Here is a 17,440-nt window from a genome sequence, read left to right as displayed (position 1 = left end):
ACGTACTGAATTAGTCCAACGAACGGTTCAATACGAATACGCGTATCGTTACACCCCTAATATATACGTGTTTGTGTGTGTATATATATATATATATATATATATATATATATATATATATATATATATATATATATATATATATATATATATATATATATGGAGTATATAAGTGGTGGGCCGTTATCGGTAATAATGTGCTGTGTTAACCTGAGACTCTTATCGGGCGATTAAAAAAAATATCGCCGTTAATCCATTCTTCAAAGTTGGGTTGAGAGCCGGGTCTATATTACGCAAGCTATGATGACTTTCACCTTTATATTTTAGCACGGATGTATACCTAGCCAAATCTGTAGGGGGCGAGAATGAGTCTTTAAACCTGTGTGTATGCCTACTGTGAAATTACCACATCAAACGTGACGTGCTAACATGGATGCAGCTAAGATGCCGCTTCCCAATGGAAACCTCGACAAGACGCACGCCTGTTTCACACATACTCCGTCAGCAGTGCGTATGCAGTCCGTGTGCGTTACGTATGCGGTGCAGATGCAGCAGACTCATACTCATTGTGCTTTCACACAGGATGCGTATGCAGTCCGCTATTCGCTACATGAACGCTCTCTGCACTGCTGCAGACGCAATTCTCCTGGAACACACTGACAGACCGCAACTGCTTGAACGCTGGAATCTGTTAAAATGGGTGCGTAAAAAATACAAAACGCCTACGCACTGCAGACTGAGTATGTGTGAAACGGGTAAGGTTGTTTGCACCTTGTGCAATGTGGAATTAGTTTACAGCTTTCTCAAGCACTTTGTGATGCATTTTGGAAACAGGAGATGAGCCCCTGGTCTAATGCACCCACCTGTCTTGAGAAACCCATTCTCAAAGACTTAACGTTACTTTTAGTCATTATTTTATTTGGGTAACACACATATTCTGAATGCCTTCGGCAGAATTCAAATGAACCATTTTAATCTAGATTAATATAGATTAATTCCAAGATTACAGTGAGATTAATCTAGATTTTAAAAAATTATCTATGCCCACCACTAATATATAAAGATGTTTCGGACGCATGCTCCACTTCAGGACCAGGCACAAGTCAAGTGAGCGTGGAAATGGTCCTGTGCTTGCAGTGCATGCTCTTCAGTTCCATGCACAAAGTTGCCGCTGCGTGCTGCCTCTCATGCGTATCCTTTCATACCAAACCGCGAAATAAACTATTACGCAAACTATTATTACATGCAGTGTCGTTGTCAGTTACCGAATTTTTCGGATTATAAGTCTCATCTAAGTATAAGTCGCATCAGTCCAAAAATACATCATGACAAGGAAAGAAAACATTTAAGTCCCACTGGACTATAAGTCGCATTTATTTAGAACCAAGAACCAAAAGAAAACATTGCCATCTACAGCTGCGAGAGGGCACTCTATGTTTTCAGGAAGAGGCTACAGGAGAACTGAGCAGCATAGTGTGCCCTCTCGCGGCTGTAGGCGGTAAAGTTTTCTCTTGGTTCATGTCAAATTAATTTTGATAAGTCACACCTGACTATGAGTCGCAAGACCAGCCAAGCTATGCATAAAAGTGTGACTTATAGTCCGGAAAATACGGTAAGTCATGGAGTTACCAGAAAGGTGGTTAAAGCTGCCTTAAAATTGTGCATGCATGTAATATATATATTTTTTAATTAGCATGTCCGTCAGTGAATACGCAGCCTGCAAAACACTAAAATAAATATTGAATAAATAATATATTTAAACAAGAAAGTAGCCTAAATATGAAAACTAAATACACCCTGTCTAACGGACACGATGGCGCAGCGCGACAAAATACTCATTATTAGTGATGATTCTATGGATGCACTGTGTCTGCGCCGCAACAGGACACGGCAAAGCTACCATTGAAAATCATTTGAATTTGTGTGTCAGGAATGATGCATCAGTTTACGGCATCCAGTGTAGACAACACCACTGATTATAATGGGTTTTATTCTACACCGGATGCGAGCGGTGCAGCGCAACAAAATAAAATAGAAATCTATTGTATTTTGTCGCGCTGCGTGATGTGACCGATGTGATAGGCATAAGTTCTGGGCAAGGGCACGGCCAGTATAAACACCAGCATTGACTGAGTGGCCTCGTTCAGCTCCAGTGGCTCTAAAATAGGATTTAATGTGCTGCAGACATGTGCCATGATGCACAGATCAGCTCTAGTCTCTAATGTCACTGAATCTTCTGTTAAAAATTAACCATCTAGTCATCATATCATCAGGCAAAACTAAGAATTAAGATCATTATAATTTGATAATTATATATAGTTGTGGGTGGGTGGATAATTTGAAGCAGCAGACTGGAGTGAAGTTTGAGCTCATCCGTGACATCTCTACACTACACTGACCTGGGTCACCAGTAACAAACAATGGAGCATGCTCTGCTGGCAATCTAAGTAATTACACCATTCAGAAGCATTTGATTTGCATTGTGTTCTGTAAAAAAAAAAAAAAGATCAACGACAGCCTCATATCAGCCGATAATATCAGCAAAATGATATCAGTCGGGCCCTATAATTTAGCATTCACACTACTTCTGAAATGAATGGCAAATAGATTTGCAACGATGGCCTTTTTGCTCAGTGTTGACAGCCTTGAGCTGTTGTAGTGTAGACCCTTCAAATACTGTTATTTACCTTCATTTATAAATGATCTTCCTGAGCAGGTTTTTTTTTTTTTTTCCTGCACTATAGTATTTTCATTCAGTGACAAAACAGATTGGATTCTTTTTCAAATAAAACTTCACTTTGCTTAATTTCAATAAACTTATTTGACAGTTTGTACAAAATTCCAACACATTTATTTTGTGCCCATTTACTGTGCATGTTCAGCACTTTTCACTTAAAAAATAAGAATGTTTACGTTTCAGTCGATAAATTGATTAAAGTCAAGCCCTATAGTAATTCACATTCATCCCGTAAATTCTTCGTTCGTCTTCGGAACACAATTTAAGATATTTTGGATGAAAACTGGGAGGCTTATGACTGTCCCTTAAAGTTGTTATTTTTGTTTTCTTACAAACAGTATGCTCGTCACTTTATAACGTTATGGTTGAACTACTGATGGCAGATGGACTATTCTGACAACATCTTTCATACTTTTCTGGACTTTGACAGTGTAACTTGCTTGGCAGTTTATGGGATAGTCATAAGCCTCCCGGTTTTCATCCAAAATATCTTAAATCCTGTTCCGTAGATGAACAAAGCTTTTATGGGTTTTGGAATGACAACATTTTTATTTTGGGGTGAAGTATCCCTTAAAGATTAAAACAAGAAAATATATTGACTCTGACATCTCAAATCCAACTCTGTCCATTTTGGACTCAAACTGGAATGGTTAAAGACTCAGATTTAAGTTAAACTCAAGTCCAATACTATAATTTATTGAAAATTAATTGATTGTATATTAATGTTTTGCATTCCTAGCATTATTGAGCATTATGTGCCAAAAATTTTACATTTTACAAACTGCACTTTTAAAGATTAAAAAAGAATGTAGTTTGAAAGCTTTTTAAAAAGTTTAACAATGAGTCGCTTGCTGGTAACAAACTATTTGTGAAATAAAAACAAGTGATTTCAAAGTTTACCCTCGGTTTTCATTTTGCTTCTAATCCTGTTCACTCATAGGCTGCATAAGATATTTGTTTATTCAATAATATTTAAGAGCCGCAATCAATCAAATCAAACACAAATTGTCACAGAAAATGCATTTGAAATACATGTTAATGCCAGGTAGAGAGGGTAATGCATCTGATCGCTTTTGATTAGATCACTGAAAAGACATTTCACCTAACTCAACATTGTTTAACACTATACCATGATTAATAATATAAAGTATCCTAGATATCATCCAATATGCGGCTTGTAACATTCTGTACCATAATATATTGTGGCACAATGTATTGTTACATCACAGCAAATTGTTACATCACAGCAATAACTACATTCAAAAGACAAAAGTGATTAAAACTGACTTTTATGTAATGGTCTTTAGCAGGAAATGTGAGTAGCAGGCAAAGGATCAAGAGGAGTAATTAAAGCATGAAACATCACACACCTGAGCTGTATGCCTGTTATGCCTATTGCTTCTAATTTCTTTTTTTCTTTTTTACTGTATTTTATATATTCTTTCTTTAGAGTCTTGCTGAGCTGTCATCACTGCAGGGTCTAGAGGAGGACCACACCTTCCAGAAAGAAGTAGCACTCAAGACTCTGGTATACAAAGCTTACAGGTGAGTTAGTCCTTGATGACTGCTTATGTATGGCCCTAATTCCACCTGGTATTATAATGCATGTTTGGTTTTCTAATCACAAGTGGTCAGGTGGAAATAGGGGCTGAAAGGTTTTGTGATCACATCTTAATACAGAAACAAGACCATGTGTGCTTGCTTACATGTTCTGCCAGTCCCCTGTTAAAGTAGAAAAATTAGGAATACTTTTGAAATATTTGTCTTTGTGCTTTGGACAGGTGTTTCTATATAGCTCAGTCCTATGTTCTGGTGAAGAAATGGAGTGAAGCTCTGGTTCTGTATGAAAGGGTTCTGAAATATACAAGAGAGATCCAGTCCAAAGCCAAGAGCTTCAATAACAGCCTTAAGGTACCAGACACTACACATTACTTTCCTTACAAAATTGTGATGACATTGAATCTAAAAATATTAAGTGTATTATAGATTTTGTTAGCATGTGTAATTGTGTAGAGCAGTGGTTTTCAACCCTTGGGGCATGACCCCCTAGTGGGTCATGATGATATTGCAGGTGAGCTGCCAATTACTATTAAAATAAATAATTATATTGTTCATATATGTAAAAATGTCTTAACATAATTGTTACGAACCTCACTGTTAGTCTAGGGGTTAAATGACGTCGTAACAAAATGTAAATAAATAAAAAGTCTGACGGTCACATCAATCCCCTGATCCAGAAAAGCACAGACACTAAATTAAGCAAATAACTTAATTTATTAATAACATGAGGAAGCAAATCTTCAGGAGAGGGCCAGGCCAACATAACAAACAAAAAACCCTCTAGCTAAAACACCGAAACTCTAAATAACCTTAACTAAAAAGAAAGAAAATAAATGAGTCTTACCTATCTCCCTGTCTACCATAAACATAAACAATATTATATATTCAAAACAAATGGCACCCTCTCCCTACCGCTTCCTAAGAAAGACAAAGGTATTTACATAAATTAGAAAATAACACAAAAGAATCATAAACACACCCACCATAACGTTCACACACTCTCTCATAGTTTGTAATTGACAAGTTCATTCACAAAGTTAAGGGGAAATAAAGACCCCACTTGGTCCCACTGAGATACACAAAATAACACCAATCTGGATCAGGACAAAGAGTGAGCGCGTAGCCGTCAGTCCTCCAGCATTATTTCTTTGCCATCTTGTACACCTTGGATCTCTGTAGCATTCACTCAGTACTGATGAATGATGGACATCAGCTGGAATCCAATTAGTGATCTATAATGGAGAGAGAGACAGAAAGAGCAAGAGAAGAAAACATGCAATGCCGAACTTGCCCAGTAGGTGAAGTCACTCTCCCAAGAGCGCACAATCCCCAAATACGTCCACAGGACGTAACACCCCCACCACTAAGAATGCAAAAATAAATAAAATAAAAATAAGAAACAAAATAAAGACGTCAACCCAAACATCTCCTAGATGGTGGATACATTAATCGGGTACCATTCTTAACTTCTTGAAAGGGCATCTGCCATAACATTCTCCACCCCCTTCTTGTGACGAATATCTAAGCTGTACTCTTGTAGAGTAAGAGACCACCGTAACAACCGTTGATTAGCACCTGACGTACGAGAGAGGAACACCAGGGGATTATGATCAGTATATACCACAATAGGACTAATACTACTACCCAGGTACACATCAAAATGCTTGAGAGCTAACAACAGTGCAAGGGCCTCTTTTTCAATTACACTATAATTCCGTTGAGCTCCAATGAACTTTTTAGAAAAATAGGAGACAGGATGTTCAACACAAGCTTGATCCTCCTGTAACAATACAGCTCCAGCACCATTGTCACTCGCATCCACCTGTAATTTGAAAGTCCTTGTAAAATCAGGTGCAGAGAGAACAGGAGCCTGACAAAGGAGATCCTTTGCTGCTTCAAAAGCAAGTTGACATTCGGTAGACCACACAAACTCTTGTTTTATACTGAGGAGATCTGTGAGTGGACAGACCAAGGTGGAAAAATTTGAACAAAAAGCTCGATAGTAACCACTCATCCCCAGAAAACGTCTTAGTTCACGTTTATTAGATGGAACAGGAAACTGAAGAATAGCTGCTATTTTAGCATCAATTGGTTTTACCAGTCCCTGACCAACTTGCTTACCCAAATAGGTAATTGTACCTTTAGCAAATTCACACTTTGCCAGATTTAGTGTCAATGAAGCAGTCCTTAAACGACTACAAACTTCTCTGAGAGTTTCTAAGTGTTGTACCCAATCATCTGAATGAATCACAATGTCATCTAGGTACACTTAATAGAGCCGCTGCCTGTGCACTCAAACTTACCACGACGTTGCCGGAAGTAGATACCTGCGCGGGAGGGATTTTTCCGTCCCGCTCCCACAAAAATGTGTTATTTTCTCCTGCTCCCGTCCGCAAAATCCCGCGGGTAAACGTATAGCAGTTTTTCTTTTCTTTTTTAATAGCCTACATTGCATATTCTGCCTGCTACTCTTTTATTTTTTCACTTGCTCCCCTGTTGAATATAAATTTAAAAAAGAAACGGAAAATAAATGTTTCGATTTATTTGCATTTAATTAAAAGTATGAACATGAACAAGGAACTTTAGAACATAGAAACACAGTAAAAAAAAAGTAAGAAATGTAAATAAAAAATATATACCTATAATAATTAGGCTATATAGCCTAATAAATTATAAAATAATAAACCTGGATTTATTTCACGTTCAAAGGAAAAGTATCTTATGGGGCCTGCGCAATTCCTTCAAACATTTTAACAAAAAATATCCTTATTCCTCAATAACAAAATAGACCAATTTTAAATATTTAGCTAAATAAATAAATAAATACAAATAAACTGAATTTACAAAAAAAAAAAAAAAAAAACCTGTACAACCACTTGTGCCCATGCAGGAATATCATGTCGTTCACTGTTGAGAGGTCTGCGTGCTTCTAATCCATCCAATTTGACCCTTAAATATCTCGCTATTTCGGAATCTAATTGCACGTCGCTGTCTATGGTATCATCCGCAGCATCCTCCCATTCCGCAAAGTCTATTTTATTTTATTATAAATGAAGGTCTATTTGTTTCTAGTTATTTTATTTTGTTAGATATTTCCACTTTGCGGGAGTCCCACAAATAATTTTATTTTCCCGCAACCCGCACACAATAATATCTTGCCGCCAGCGTCCGCATTCACCAATCAAATATTGTCCCGCGCCGCACTCGGTGGCGCTGGGTACCGCGGTACTACCGCAGGAGTGCAGGTCTCTAGACGGGAGCAACTATTAGCTGACACACCGTTGTCTATGACATCACCATGTCTGCAATTAAAAAATATGTTTGTGCACATTTATACCAGAACATGATTTGTCATTCAGAATTTCACAGCCACTGGTCACCCTGTGTAGAAAACTGGCAGAAGACAAAATAAAAGCATTAACTAACCTGTTGGTTTCAAATCAACATGCGAGTTACATCTCAGGAAAATAAAGTGATGATAGCCTTGATTTCACTTCTAATCTTCAGTTTAGCAGTTCAGTTCTTTAGCACTTTGAGCACTTAATTATTTAAGCACTTTAAGCACTTGTTATTGTTTAGAAGAAAACACTTTATTTGACATAGTACTTTTAAATAAATGGTGCCAAACATAATCATTGAAGAGATTCATGTCTATCTCAGTCTGTTTACCAATTTTGTAAGCACTTTAAGCTGTTGTTACTGTATTTTTGTTATTATAGTCAATATTTGAATTAAGTCTGTCTGTGGAGTTTCTCTCCAAACCCCCCCCCCCCAAAAAAAAGTTTTTTCCACTTTAACCCCTGCATATGTGTCTGGTTGTGTGGGCAGCTAGTTGAAAATGGATGGGAACCACTGGTGTAGAGAGAATTTTTGGTCATCATTTTGCCGTGGTGGTGCCTTTTAAATATCATCTCAGTATTTAACAGCCCAAACAATGCTAAACTTAAAGTGTTAGTTCACTGAAAATTTTTTACATCAAGAACATTATCTATAGAAGATTAGCATCCACACCAATGGATCATCAAGTTGTTTATTTGAAGCGCATACTTTGTCTTAGATGTATAAAGCTTTTTTTTTTTTTTTTTGGGTAAAAATTCATAACAACAAATGCAATTCTTCATCATATAAGGGTCTTTATCTTTTCTTTTCTGCTGTCCAATGACAATACTGAAAAATGTAAAGGGAGTTCGTCCTGTTGCTATTGTAAAGAACACAACTTAAATATGCATCTTATTGAAAGATAAGTGGCGATCTTATTTCAGTTGTATCAACTTTGTGGTTATTTAAGGAGACATACGTTCATGCAGTTTAACAGCATTAACAGCAAACCAAAGAGGGCAAGGTATAGCTATAGAAATGTTTATTCATGCTTTACATTTACTCTGGTTGGTTTTAAAGATGTCATTTTGGCTGACCCTAAAATCATACCATTGAAAGGGAAAATCCTGCAATTTTCTGGTGTTATTGTACAACTTCTCAACACATATCCTGCCACAAGATTGCTTGATCAGTAAAATAAATCATGAAAACAGATGTAGTTCAAACAGATGTAGTAGCTATGTAGTTCTTCCAGTTGAAAAAGAGATATGCATTTAGATAAATTTTATTGTCCCGAAGGAAATTTTTATTGGACACATACAATACGATACACCTATAATTCAATGAGTTCCACTACATAAACCTTTTGGCACTCAGTTTAGCCCTCATACTGTTACTACATTTCTCTTAGGATCTTCCTGATGTCCAGGAGCTGATTGCTGAGGTCAGTGCTGAAAAGTACTCCCTCCAAGCTGCAGCCATCTTAGGTGGGTGAGCATGACCACAACCATTTCCATTGCACAAGGATTCAATAATTCTTAAAAGTATAGTTCAGACAAGAATGAAAAATCTGTCAGAAGTTACTCACCCTCATGTCATTACAAACCCAAAAGACCTTTGCTCATTTCCATCTCTCTAACCACTAGGCCATGACTTCCTGCCTAGATTATGGTTGAACCACTGATGTCACATGGATGTCATAAGGATGTCCTTACTATGTTTCTGGGCCTTGAACTTTGTAGTTCCCTTGCTGTCTATGCTGGGTTAGAAAGCTCTCGTATTTCATCAAAAAATCTTAATTTGAGTTCCGAAGATGAACAAAGGTCCTTATGGTTTTGGAACATGAGATTGAGTAATAATTAATGACAGAATTTTCATTTTTGGGTGAACTATCCCCTTAATGAGACAGAAAAGGTCTTGACCTTCCGCCCTTCCGCAGAAAGAGTTGCCATAGGTTTTGAAAGCTTTGTTAGCTGCAACTGACTGTTACATTGTATTTGTGTTTTAGACACAGAGGATGTTACTGAGGTGCCCCCACAGCAGCAGATTAAAGACAACACGGTAAGAGAGAGAAATGGAAAGACTTTAGCTTTATTAGTTTGCCCCAGATGAATTAAAATAAAGGTGTTTTTTATATATAGATTTTGTAATTAACTTTTTTTTTTTTAAAGTAACAGTGCTATGGTGTTTGGCAGATTGCTTTGTATGTTTTGCAACTTCCATGGTGTCCTGCACTCAGGGGCGTAGCAAGCTTTTCAAAAGTGTGGGGGATGGATGTGGTTTGTTTATAAAAAATAAAAAGGATGAATACAGTGACAGAGGGGTACAAAATGCAGGGCTGAAAGTTCTCCGGCACCTTGCCGGAATTTCCGGCTTGCAGCGTTTGGCTGGGAAAAAAATAATCCTACATTAAAAAAAAAAATCAGAAAAGGGGAGAAAAAAAAATGCCCACATAAAGCGTTTTCTCTGGTGGTATAAATAATGTAACAATTTACTGTTTTTAAACATTACAATAATTAACACTTTTCTTTCATAGTTCTTCAACAGGTATGCAAACAACAGCTATAATAACAGTATACCAATAATAGCAATTGGCATTAGTCTAAAAACAAAATATAATACCGAAAACACTCGATATGTCAACAAAACGATAACAGAACATCTTCCCAAACACATTTCAAGCTTATTTAAAAACCTCGAAAGCATAAACACTCATTCGAAATACCTGGAAAAGGGAGATGTAAATAACCATAACCATAAGTTCCCGCCTCCTGAGCACGAGATGACCAATAACACCCCGAGAGGCGGGACTTAAGGCAGAGCAGCCAATTATCAGCCGGTCACACTCAATGAAAGTGTCAGAGATGGAGGGGGGGAGGGGGAGGAGGAGGAGGCAGCCGCAGCGAGCGCAGCCGCAGCGAGCGCAGACACAGAGCGGTCAGAGAAACGGAGGAGCGACTGTAGTAAGGCGTTTGTGCAAAACTGCGGAAAAACTGCAGAAAACGTGCGGGTGTTGAACCCTCTCACCGGGAAAAGTGTGGGTGTTAAAACACCCACATCCCCCATGGGTGCGACGCCCCTGCCTGCACTCACTCTGGGATTATTTAAATGAATAATTATCTAAAAGATGAAATTGTCATTTACGTTTTGTTTTATTCAAACCTGTGTATTTGAAGGACTCTTTCCAGTTCATAGTGACCACATCTGTCAAGCACCAAAGGATACCAGCACACCAAAAAAGCTCCTTCATAGAGCTCCTGTAAAGATTCTACAAAATTCTCTATTTTTGTGCACCATGGATGAAATAACAGCATAGGGGTTTGAAATGAAAGCATAGGCATCATTTGTGGGTGGGACATATCATTTGTGGGTGGGACATGTATCCACTTTTGTAAAGCCATTGAAATATAGCTTGCAGAAGGCATGTTTAACATAGAAAAACTCCAATCAGTTATCTTTCATAATTTATTCATCTATTCATCCACCCTGGATGAATGGCTGGTCCATCACAGGCCTAACACACACAGACATACACATTCTCTCTTTTACCCTATGGGCAATTAACTGTCTCCATTTCATAGACATAAAAAAAATTGAATTTATATATAATAGAAATTCTTGGTGTAGCAGAATTGAGTTATAAAATCAAATGTGAAAAATACAGTGCAAAAGTTGGGCATCCTTTTAATTTGAGTTTATTTTAATACCTGCAGTTACATAATGCTAATCGTATTTATAGCAACACATATAATTTATTTGATTGACTTTAGCACTTCGATATTTTAGTCTTTAGCATAGACACTTTTTCATGCATACCACCACTTCTGATATGTTGCCGGCACTTAGAGTCTGTACTTGCTTGTCAGAAGTTTAAAATCTTCTTAGAAATAACTATGTAAATCACACTACCAGGAGGCATCACCTCTCATCTCAACACGTGAATGAATGCATGCTGAGTCAGTGGATTTCGATGTGTGGGGCACGAGAATGTCAGGGGAGGAGTGCAGATTGGTAGAATAATAATTATTATTGTATACTTATTTAAATCAGTACATAACGAAAACAAAACCATACCAATTGAAATCAGGTTTTTGCGATCACATTTTAAACTGGTTAAAATCTGGAAAATCCATGGATCCAGTAAGCAAATTCAAACAGTAAGTTCAAAACGGCGCTATAATGCAGAGAAAATGTGTCCGATTTCATCAGACTATAGACCGAATATATGACTCTGGTCCAGACGTCAGTAATTTTTTTTTTTTTTTTTTTTTTTAGCGAGATTGCAAGATTTTATAATGGATGCTGGCTGAAGGTATTTTTGATTATGCAGTGGTCAGAGGTTAAGTGATTCTGATGATTAAAACATTGAATTATGAAAATTTAAATGTACTTATTTATTTTATATTTAAAATTCTTAAAAGGTGTGCCGACACTTTTTTTTTCCCACTTCAAGCATTGGGTTCAACCAATCATGAAAAGCATATTTAAAGTTGATATTTTCTAGTTGTGCATTTCTTCGATTCTTTACTGGAAAGAAGCAACATGGGAACCTCAAATGTACTTCCTGATGACCTAAAAACTAGGAATATTTGTAAATATGAATTAGAAGGATGCAGAAAATTATCACAAAGGTTTAAGGTCTCGGTCTCCCCTATCAGAAATATAGTGTAGAAAATGGAAGACCACTGGAACAGTCCTTTTGAAGGAAATGTGGTAGGCCGAGAAAAATATCTGAAACGGAAAGGAAAAGAATGGTTAGAATGGCCACAGACAAAACCAAGACAACCTCCAAAGAGCTTCAAGAACATCTTGCTGCTGGTAGTGTCATTGTACATCATTCCACAGTCCAGTGCACTTTTCACAAGGAACCGCAGAATTCAAGCTGAACTGTCTGAGATATCCAAAGGCTCATTTAGACAAACCAGAACTATTTTGATGGTACTATTTTAGATGAAACTAAGAGTAATTTGGTCACAACCAGAAGCATTTTGCATGGCAGAAAAAAAAGGGTTCCAAGCACAAGTACTGGTAACCTTGTAAAAGTTGAGAGTAATATGGATTTCATCCAGTATCAGCAGATTCTTTAGAACCGTGTTCAAGAGTCAGTCAAGAGTCAGGGCAATGATCCTCTGGAGACATTTTGTAAGGAAGAATGTTCCAAAATACCTACAGTCAGAATTCAGTGGCTATAAGAAGTGTCCACATGCTATTATTTTAGCAAAAGGAGGTTCTACAAAATATTGCTGTGATTACATTGGTTGCCCAAATTATTGAACCTCTCTGTATTTATGATTTACATTGCACTGTTTGTTGGTTCAATAAATGTTATATCAGAACTGAAATGTTGCTGTTTTCATAAGGTATAAATTATATCCAAATGAAGTTGCTTCGAAAGCCCAGCAAATTATACATTTATAATTATCAGGGGTGCCCAAACCTTTACATAAAACTATGCCATTCTCATGAATGGAGTTAAGCACACACATAACATGAAATCCAGAAATTAAGCCTTTATCTGAATTTAAGTTCTACACAGAAATATAAGTAGTGTAGAAATTGAAATAAGTAGTGGTTATGCACTTTTCTCATGACATGCTAAATTTTAATGGTTTAAAGGAAGGTTCACCCAATAATTGCTGAAAATGGATTATTGTAGCATACATTTCAAGTCATCTTTTCACAGTATCCCTTCTTGGAAATCAGCATGCAATGTATTTGGTTTCCATGAAAATGTAACAAATAAGCAAACATGCAAAAGGCAGGGAGTGTGTTTTGTGAATGATGGTTGTTTGTATATACATTTATGAGGTGGTCTTGTAACAAGTATTTGAATTTTAAAGCTTTTTTTCTGTTTTATCTATAGCCTCTATATGACCGTTTGGATCATTTCCGGCTAGATCCCACCCTCTTGAGCAAGCAGCCCAATCTGGTGCAGTTCCCTCCAGATTTCCAGCCAATTCCATGCAAGCCTCTTTTCTTTGACCTGGCTCTCAACCATGTGGCTTTTCCACCTCTTGATGACAAGGTGGAGCAAAAGGGCAAGGGTGGCATCACTGGCTATTTCAGAGGCTTCTTTGGCTTTGGAAGCTAAATTTGCCCTATTTACCCTATTTGTCTGTATTTGAAGTCATCTGAATATAAATATCTCCTCAAGACCAAGAGTTATGGATCCTAACACAGTCAAACCATTTCCCCAAAATATGCTATAATTGGCATTTAAGCGGTGTAAGTGCAGCCTGTTTGGAAGTATTTTTTATTTTTTTTTTGGTTCTATAAAACCTGCCAAGTATATTAATCAGTGGTAATGTTTAATGCTTCTATATCCTCTGTCATCCAGAGTTTGTTTAGTCCATTTTTTTTTTTTTAAGATGCCTTTGTTTGCCTAAATTTCAGTCTACCTAGCACATTACAAAATTGGGCTGATTGTTTCACTGAAGAAGTCTATACTTAACACCGCTGAGAATCTAAAATATTTGTTCCAACTGTGGGCTTTAGTGATCAGTCATTATGATGATATGAAGAACTCAATGTTTATTGTATTAGATTGTTACGGTCACTTGAACAATCAGCTGTGACATAACACAGGAAATACTCTCATCGTTATCCTGTCTGATGTATAGATACCTTGAAGGACTATATGATATGTCATCTGTAATGTACCTTAAAAATATACACTGGCATAATTTTGTTTACAAATCATGACTTATATTTTAAACTATCGTCTTAATACAAAGCCATAAAGAGGAAGCAAAAGATTTGCTAGTGTTTTGTGATTTTCATATTATAATTTGCATCTTTTGTTTTAAAGATTCCCTTGTTCTAACTAATTGCTTTAAACTTGCAGATAAGTTTTTGCTTTTTTTTTTAATTCTATTCCTTTTGTTAGTTTTGTGAGCAAATGTTGGTGAGAATTCATTTAATCTTCAATAAACAGACATTAAACCATTATGATGATCCTGTTAAAATGGATAGGATGTTATAAATTATGAAACTGAATGATTTTTAGTATGAAGAAGAAAATATAACATTTTTTTTTATCACTGCATGTACCATGGATTTGAACTGGGTCCGATATTAAAGGTTTGTCTGCCTGTGTGTTTCTATACATGCAAATCAGGCTATGTTAATTAAATGGCTGTTTATATGCAACATAACATTGGACTCAATATTTCTATGAATAATTATCTGACAGATAAGCATGCGGTTAGTAAGCATGCTGACATCCATAGCAACGAGGTCAACCCTGCCCATTCTCTTAGCTTACGACTTCTCTATATTCCTTAGTAAAAGTTTGTCTCCGCAGCTTTGTGAATAGGTTTCAAGAGAAAACTCTTAGCCAAAATATTTTACCGCTGTTTAGGAGAACTCTGGTCTGTAAGCATACCAAATGCACGAGTCTAGACTAAACTTCAGTCACTTTCCATCTATATGATTAAGAAGTATCGAGTAGATCTCTATCATAGCTCTTGACAGCTTTCTGTTGTCATCTGTTCATCTTCATTCCTGACCACATGCACAGCGTTCCAGGCAGGGTACATTTCAGGTCTGAGGAATGTTACACACAAGGGAGTTTCAACTAAGTTGTCAGAAGGCTGCTTTCTCCTAATTTGGTTGCAACTTGGATTTTGTGATGTTTCGTAATGGGTTAATTGGTTATACAGGTGGTGGTCATATAATTAGAATAATTAGAAAAATGTATTAATTCAATAATTCCATTCAAAAAGTGAAACTTTTGATTATAACTGACAAGGAGAATCTCAAATTCAGTATCTCAGAAAATTAGAATATTAGGGTGCTTTTACATCTCTAATTCAGTTAATTTGGTCCGAACCAAGGGCAAACAATTATACATTGTAACATTTTTCAGCTTTTTTGGTTCCTTTTCACACCACACTGATTGCTTTGGTCCGATCCAGTTGAAACGAACCAAAATGTAGTCACATGACAACGTCCACGTCGCTCATTGGCCATGACGTATTTCCTAAACTGCTTTTCGATTGGTCAGATTTTACGTGCGGGAAAATTCCAACATAAGAGGGAAAGCCAGCAACCAACACAAAGATAACACAACTATGGAGAGACTGCATACATTGTGTATACATTGTTTGTATACACCACAATATGCAAACAATACATTTCTATAATGAAGCGCAGATATGGCTTGAAAACAACATTCTAATGGCCAATGAGTGATGTGGATGTTGTCATGGGACTACATTTTCGTTCGTTTCAACTGGATCGGACCAAAGCAATCAGTGTGGTGTGAAAAGGAATCAAAAAAAGCTGAAAAATGCTACAATGTATAATTGTTTGCCATGTGTTCGACCAAATGAACCGAACTAGAGATGTGAAAGCACCCTTACTTAAGACCAGTACAAAGAAAGAATTTTTAGAAATCTTGGCCAACTGAAAAGTATGAACATGAAAAGTAAGAGCATGTACAGCACTCAATACTTAGTTGGGGCTACGTTTGCCTGAATTACTGCAGCAATGTGGCATGGAGTCGATCAGTCTGTGGCACTGCTCAGGTGTTATGAGAGCCCAGGTTGCTCTGATAGTGGCCTTCAGCTCTTCTGCATTCTTGGGTCTGGCATATCACATCTTCTTCTTAACAATACCCCATAGATTTTCTATAGGGTTAAGGTCAGGCAAGTTTGCTGGCCAATTAAGAACAGGGATACCATGGTCCTTAAACCACGTACTGGTAGCTTTGGTGTTGTCCTGTTGGAAAATGAAATCTGCATCTCCATAAAGTTGGTCAGCAGCAGGAAGCATGAAGTTCTCTAAAACTTCCTGGTATACGGCTGCGTGGACCTTGGGCCTCAGAAAACACAGTGGACCAACACTAGCAGATGACATGTCACCCCTTCCCTTCGGCTCTCTATTAATGTGCTTGGACACAGAGCTCTGTGAGTCTTGCCCTCCTTGTGCAAGGTGTCAGTGGTCAGTGGACTGTGGTCGTCTTTTGGAAAACTGTCAAGTCAGCAGTTTTCCCCATGATTGTGTAGCCTACAGAACTAGACTGAGAGACCATATAAAGGCCTTTGCAGGTGATTTGAGTTAATTAGCTGATTAGAGTGTGGCACCAGGTGTCTTCAATATTGAACCTTTTCAGAATATTCTAATTTTCTGAGATACAGAATTTGGGATTTTCCTTAGTTATAATCATCAAAATTAAAAGAAATAAACATTTGAAATATATCAGTCTGTGTGTAATGAATGAATATAATATACAAGTTTCACTTTTTGAATGGAATTAGGGAAACCAGCTTTTTGATGAAATTCTAATTATATGACCAGCACCTGTATATCAAAGGACAGAAATGTTATTGTCAACTAAAATTTTTATTTAATCAATGTGAAGCACATAAACTTGAAATGAAATGTCTTTCAACAATTGTTTGGTTTCTTTTGTTTGAAGGAGACAGCTCATTTAAAAGCCCCAAATAAAACATTTGTGTCTATATACATGCAAGTACCACACCCCAATGTGACTTGTCCTCATCCAATCCCAGCCACTCCTTAAGTGTTCTGTTGATTTTTTTTTCTTCTTCTTTGTAAGTAAAGTATCAAGCTTTATGGAACATCACTCGTGATTGTCATAGTGCATGAGGACTGTAATGTGATAGAACACAGATTCACTTGAATCAGAGAAATACTTGTTAGTGAACATGACATGCTTTATACAATCTTAAATTACATCAAAAAATTACTTCAAGCATTGCTCTATGATTGTTTAATTATATATGAAGTTTTTACAACATTCTATTGAGAGAATACATTATAGTTTTTCTCAGTCGCTTTGGTACATTTCTCTAATCATGC

The 17,440-nt window shown here is 36.9% G+C and overlaps 1 protein-coding gene across 1 annotated transcript in view; it reads left to right on the top strand.

Moving 5' to 3' along the window:
* The window catches only part of srp68 (signal recognition particle 68), a 125,128-nt gene extending 110,359 nt beyond the window's left edge, over positions 1 to 14,769 (top strand). The window contains exons 12-16 of the mRNA XM_052600717.1: positions 4,188 to 4,282; positions 4,519 to 4,648; positions 9,027 to 9,102; positions 9,624 to 9,676; positions 13,479 to 14,769. Coding sequence (XP_052456677.1) covers positions 4,188 to 4,282; positions 4,519 to 4,648; positions 9,027 to 9,102; positions 9,624 to 9,676; positions 13,479 to 13,706 — 582 coding nt within the window. The 3' untranslated portion in view covers positions 13,707 to 14,769. The remainder of the gene's footprint in view (positions 1 to 4,187; positions 4,283 to 4,518; positions 4,649 to 9,026; positions 9,103 to 9,623; positions 9,677 to 13,478) is intronic.
* The last annotated feature ends 2,671 nt before the right edge of the window (positions 14,770 to 17,440 follow it).

This window comes from Carassius gibelio, chromosome A6 (assembly GCF_023724105.1).
Source record: "Carassius gibelio isolate Cgi1373 ecotype wild population from Czech Republic chromosome A6, carGib1.2-hapl.c, whole genome shotgun sequence".
Classification (NCBI taxonomy): Eukaryota; Metazoa; Chordata; class Actinopteri; order Cypriniformes; family Cyprinidae; genus Carassius; species Carassius gibelio.
This window is presented reverse-complemented; position numbering and strand designations above follow the sequence as displayed.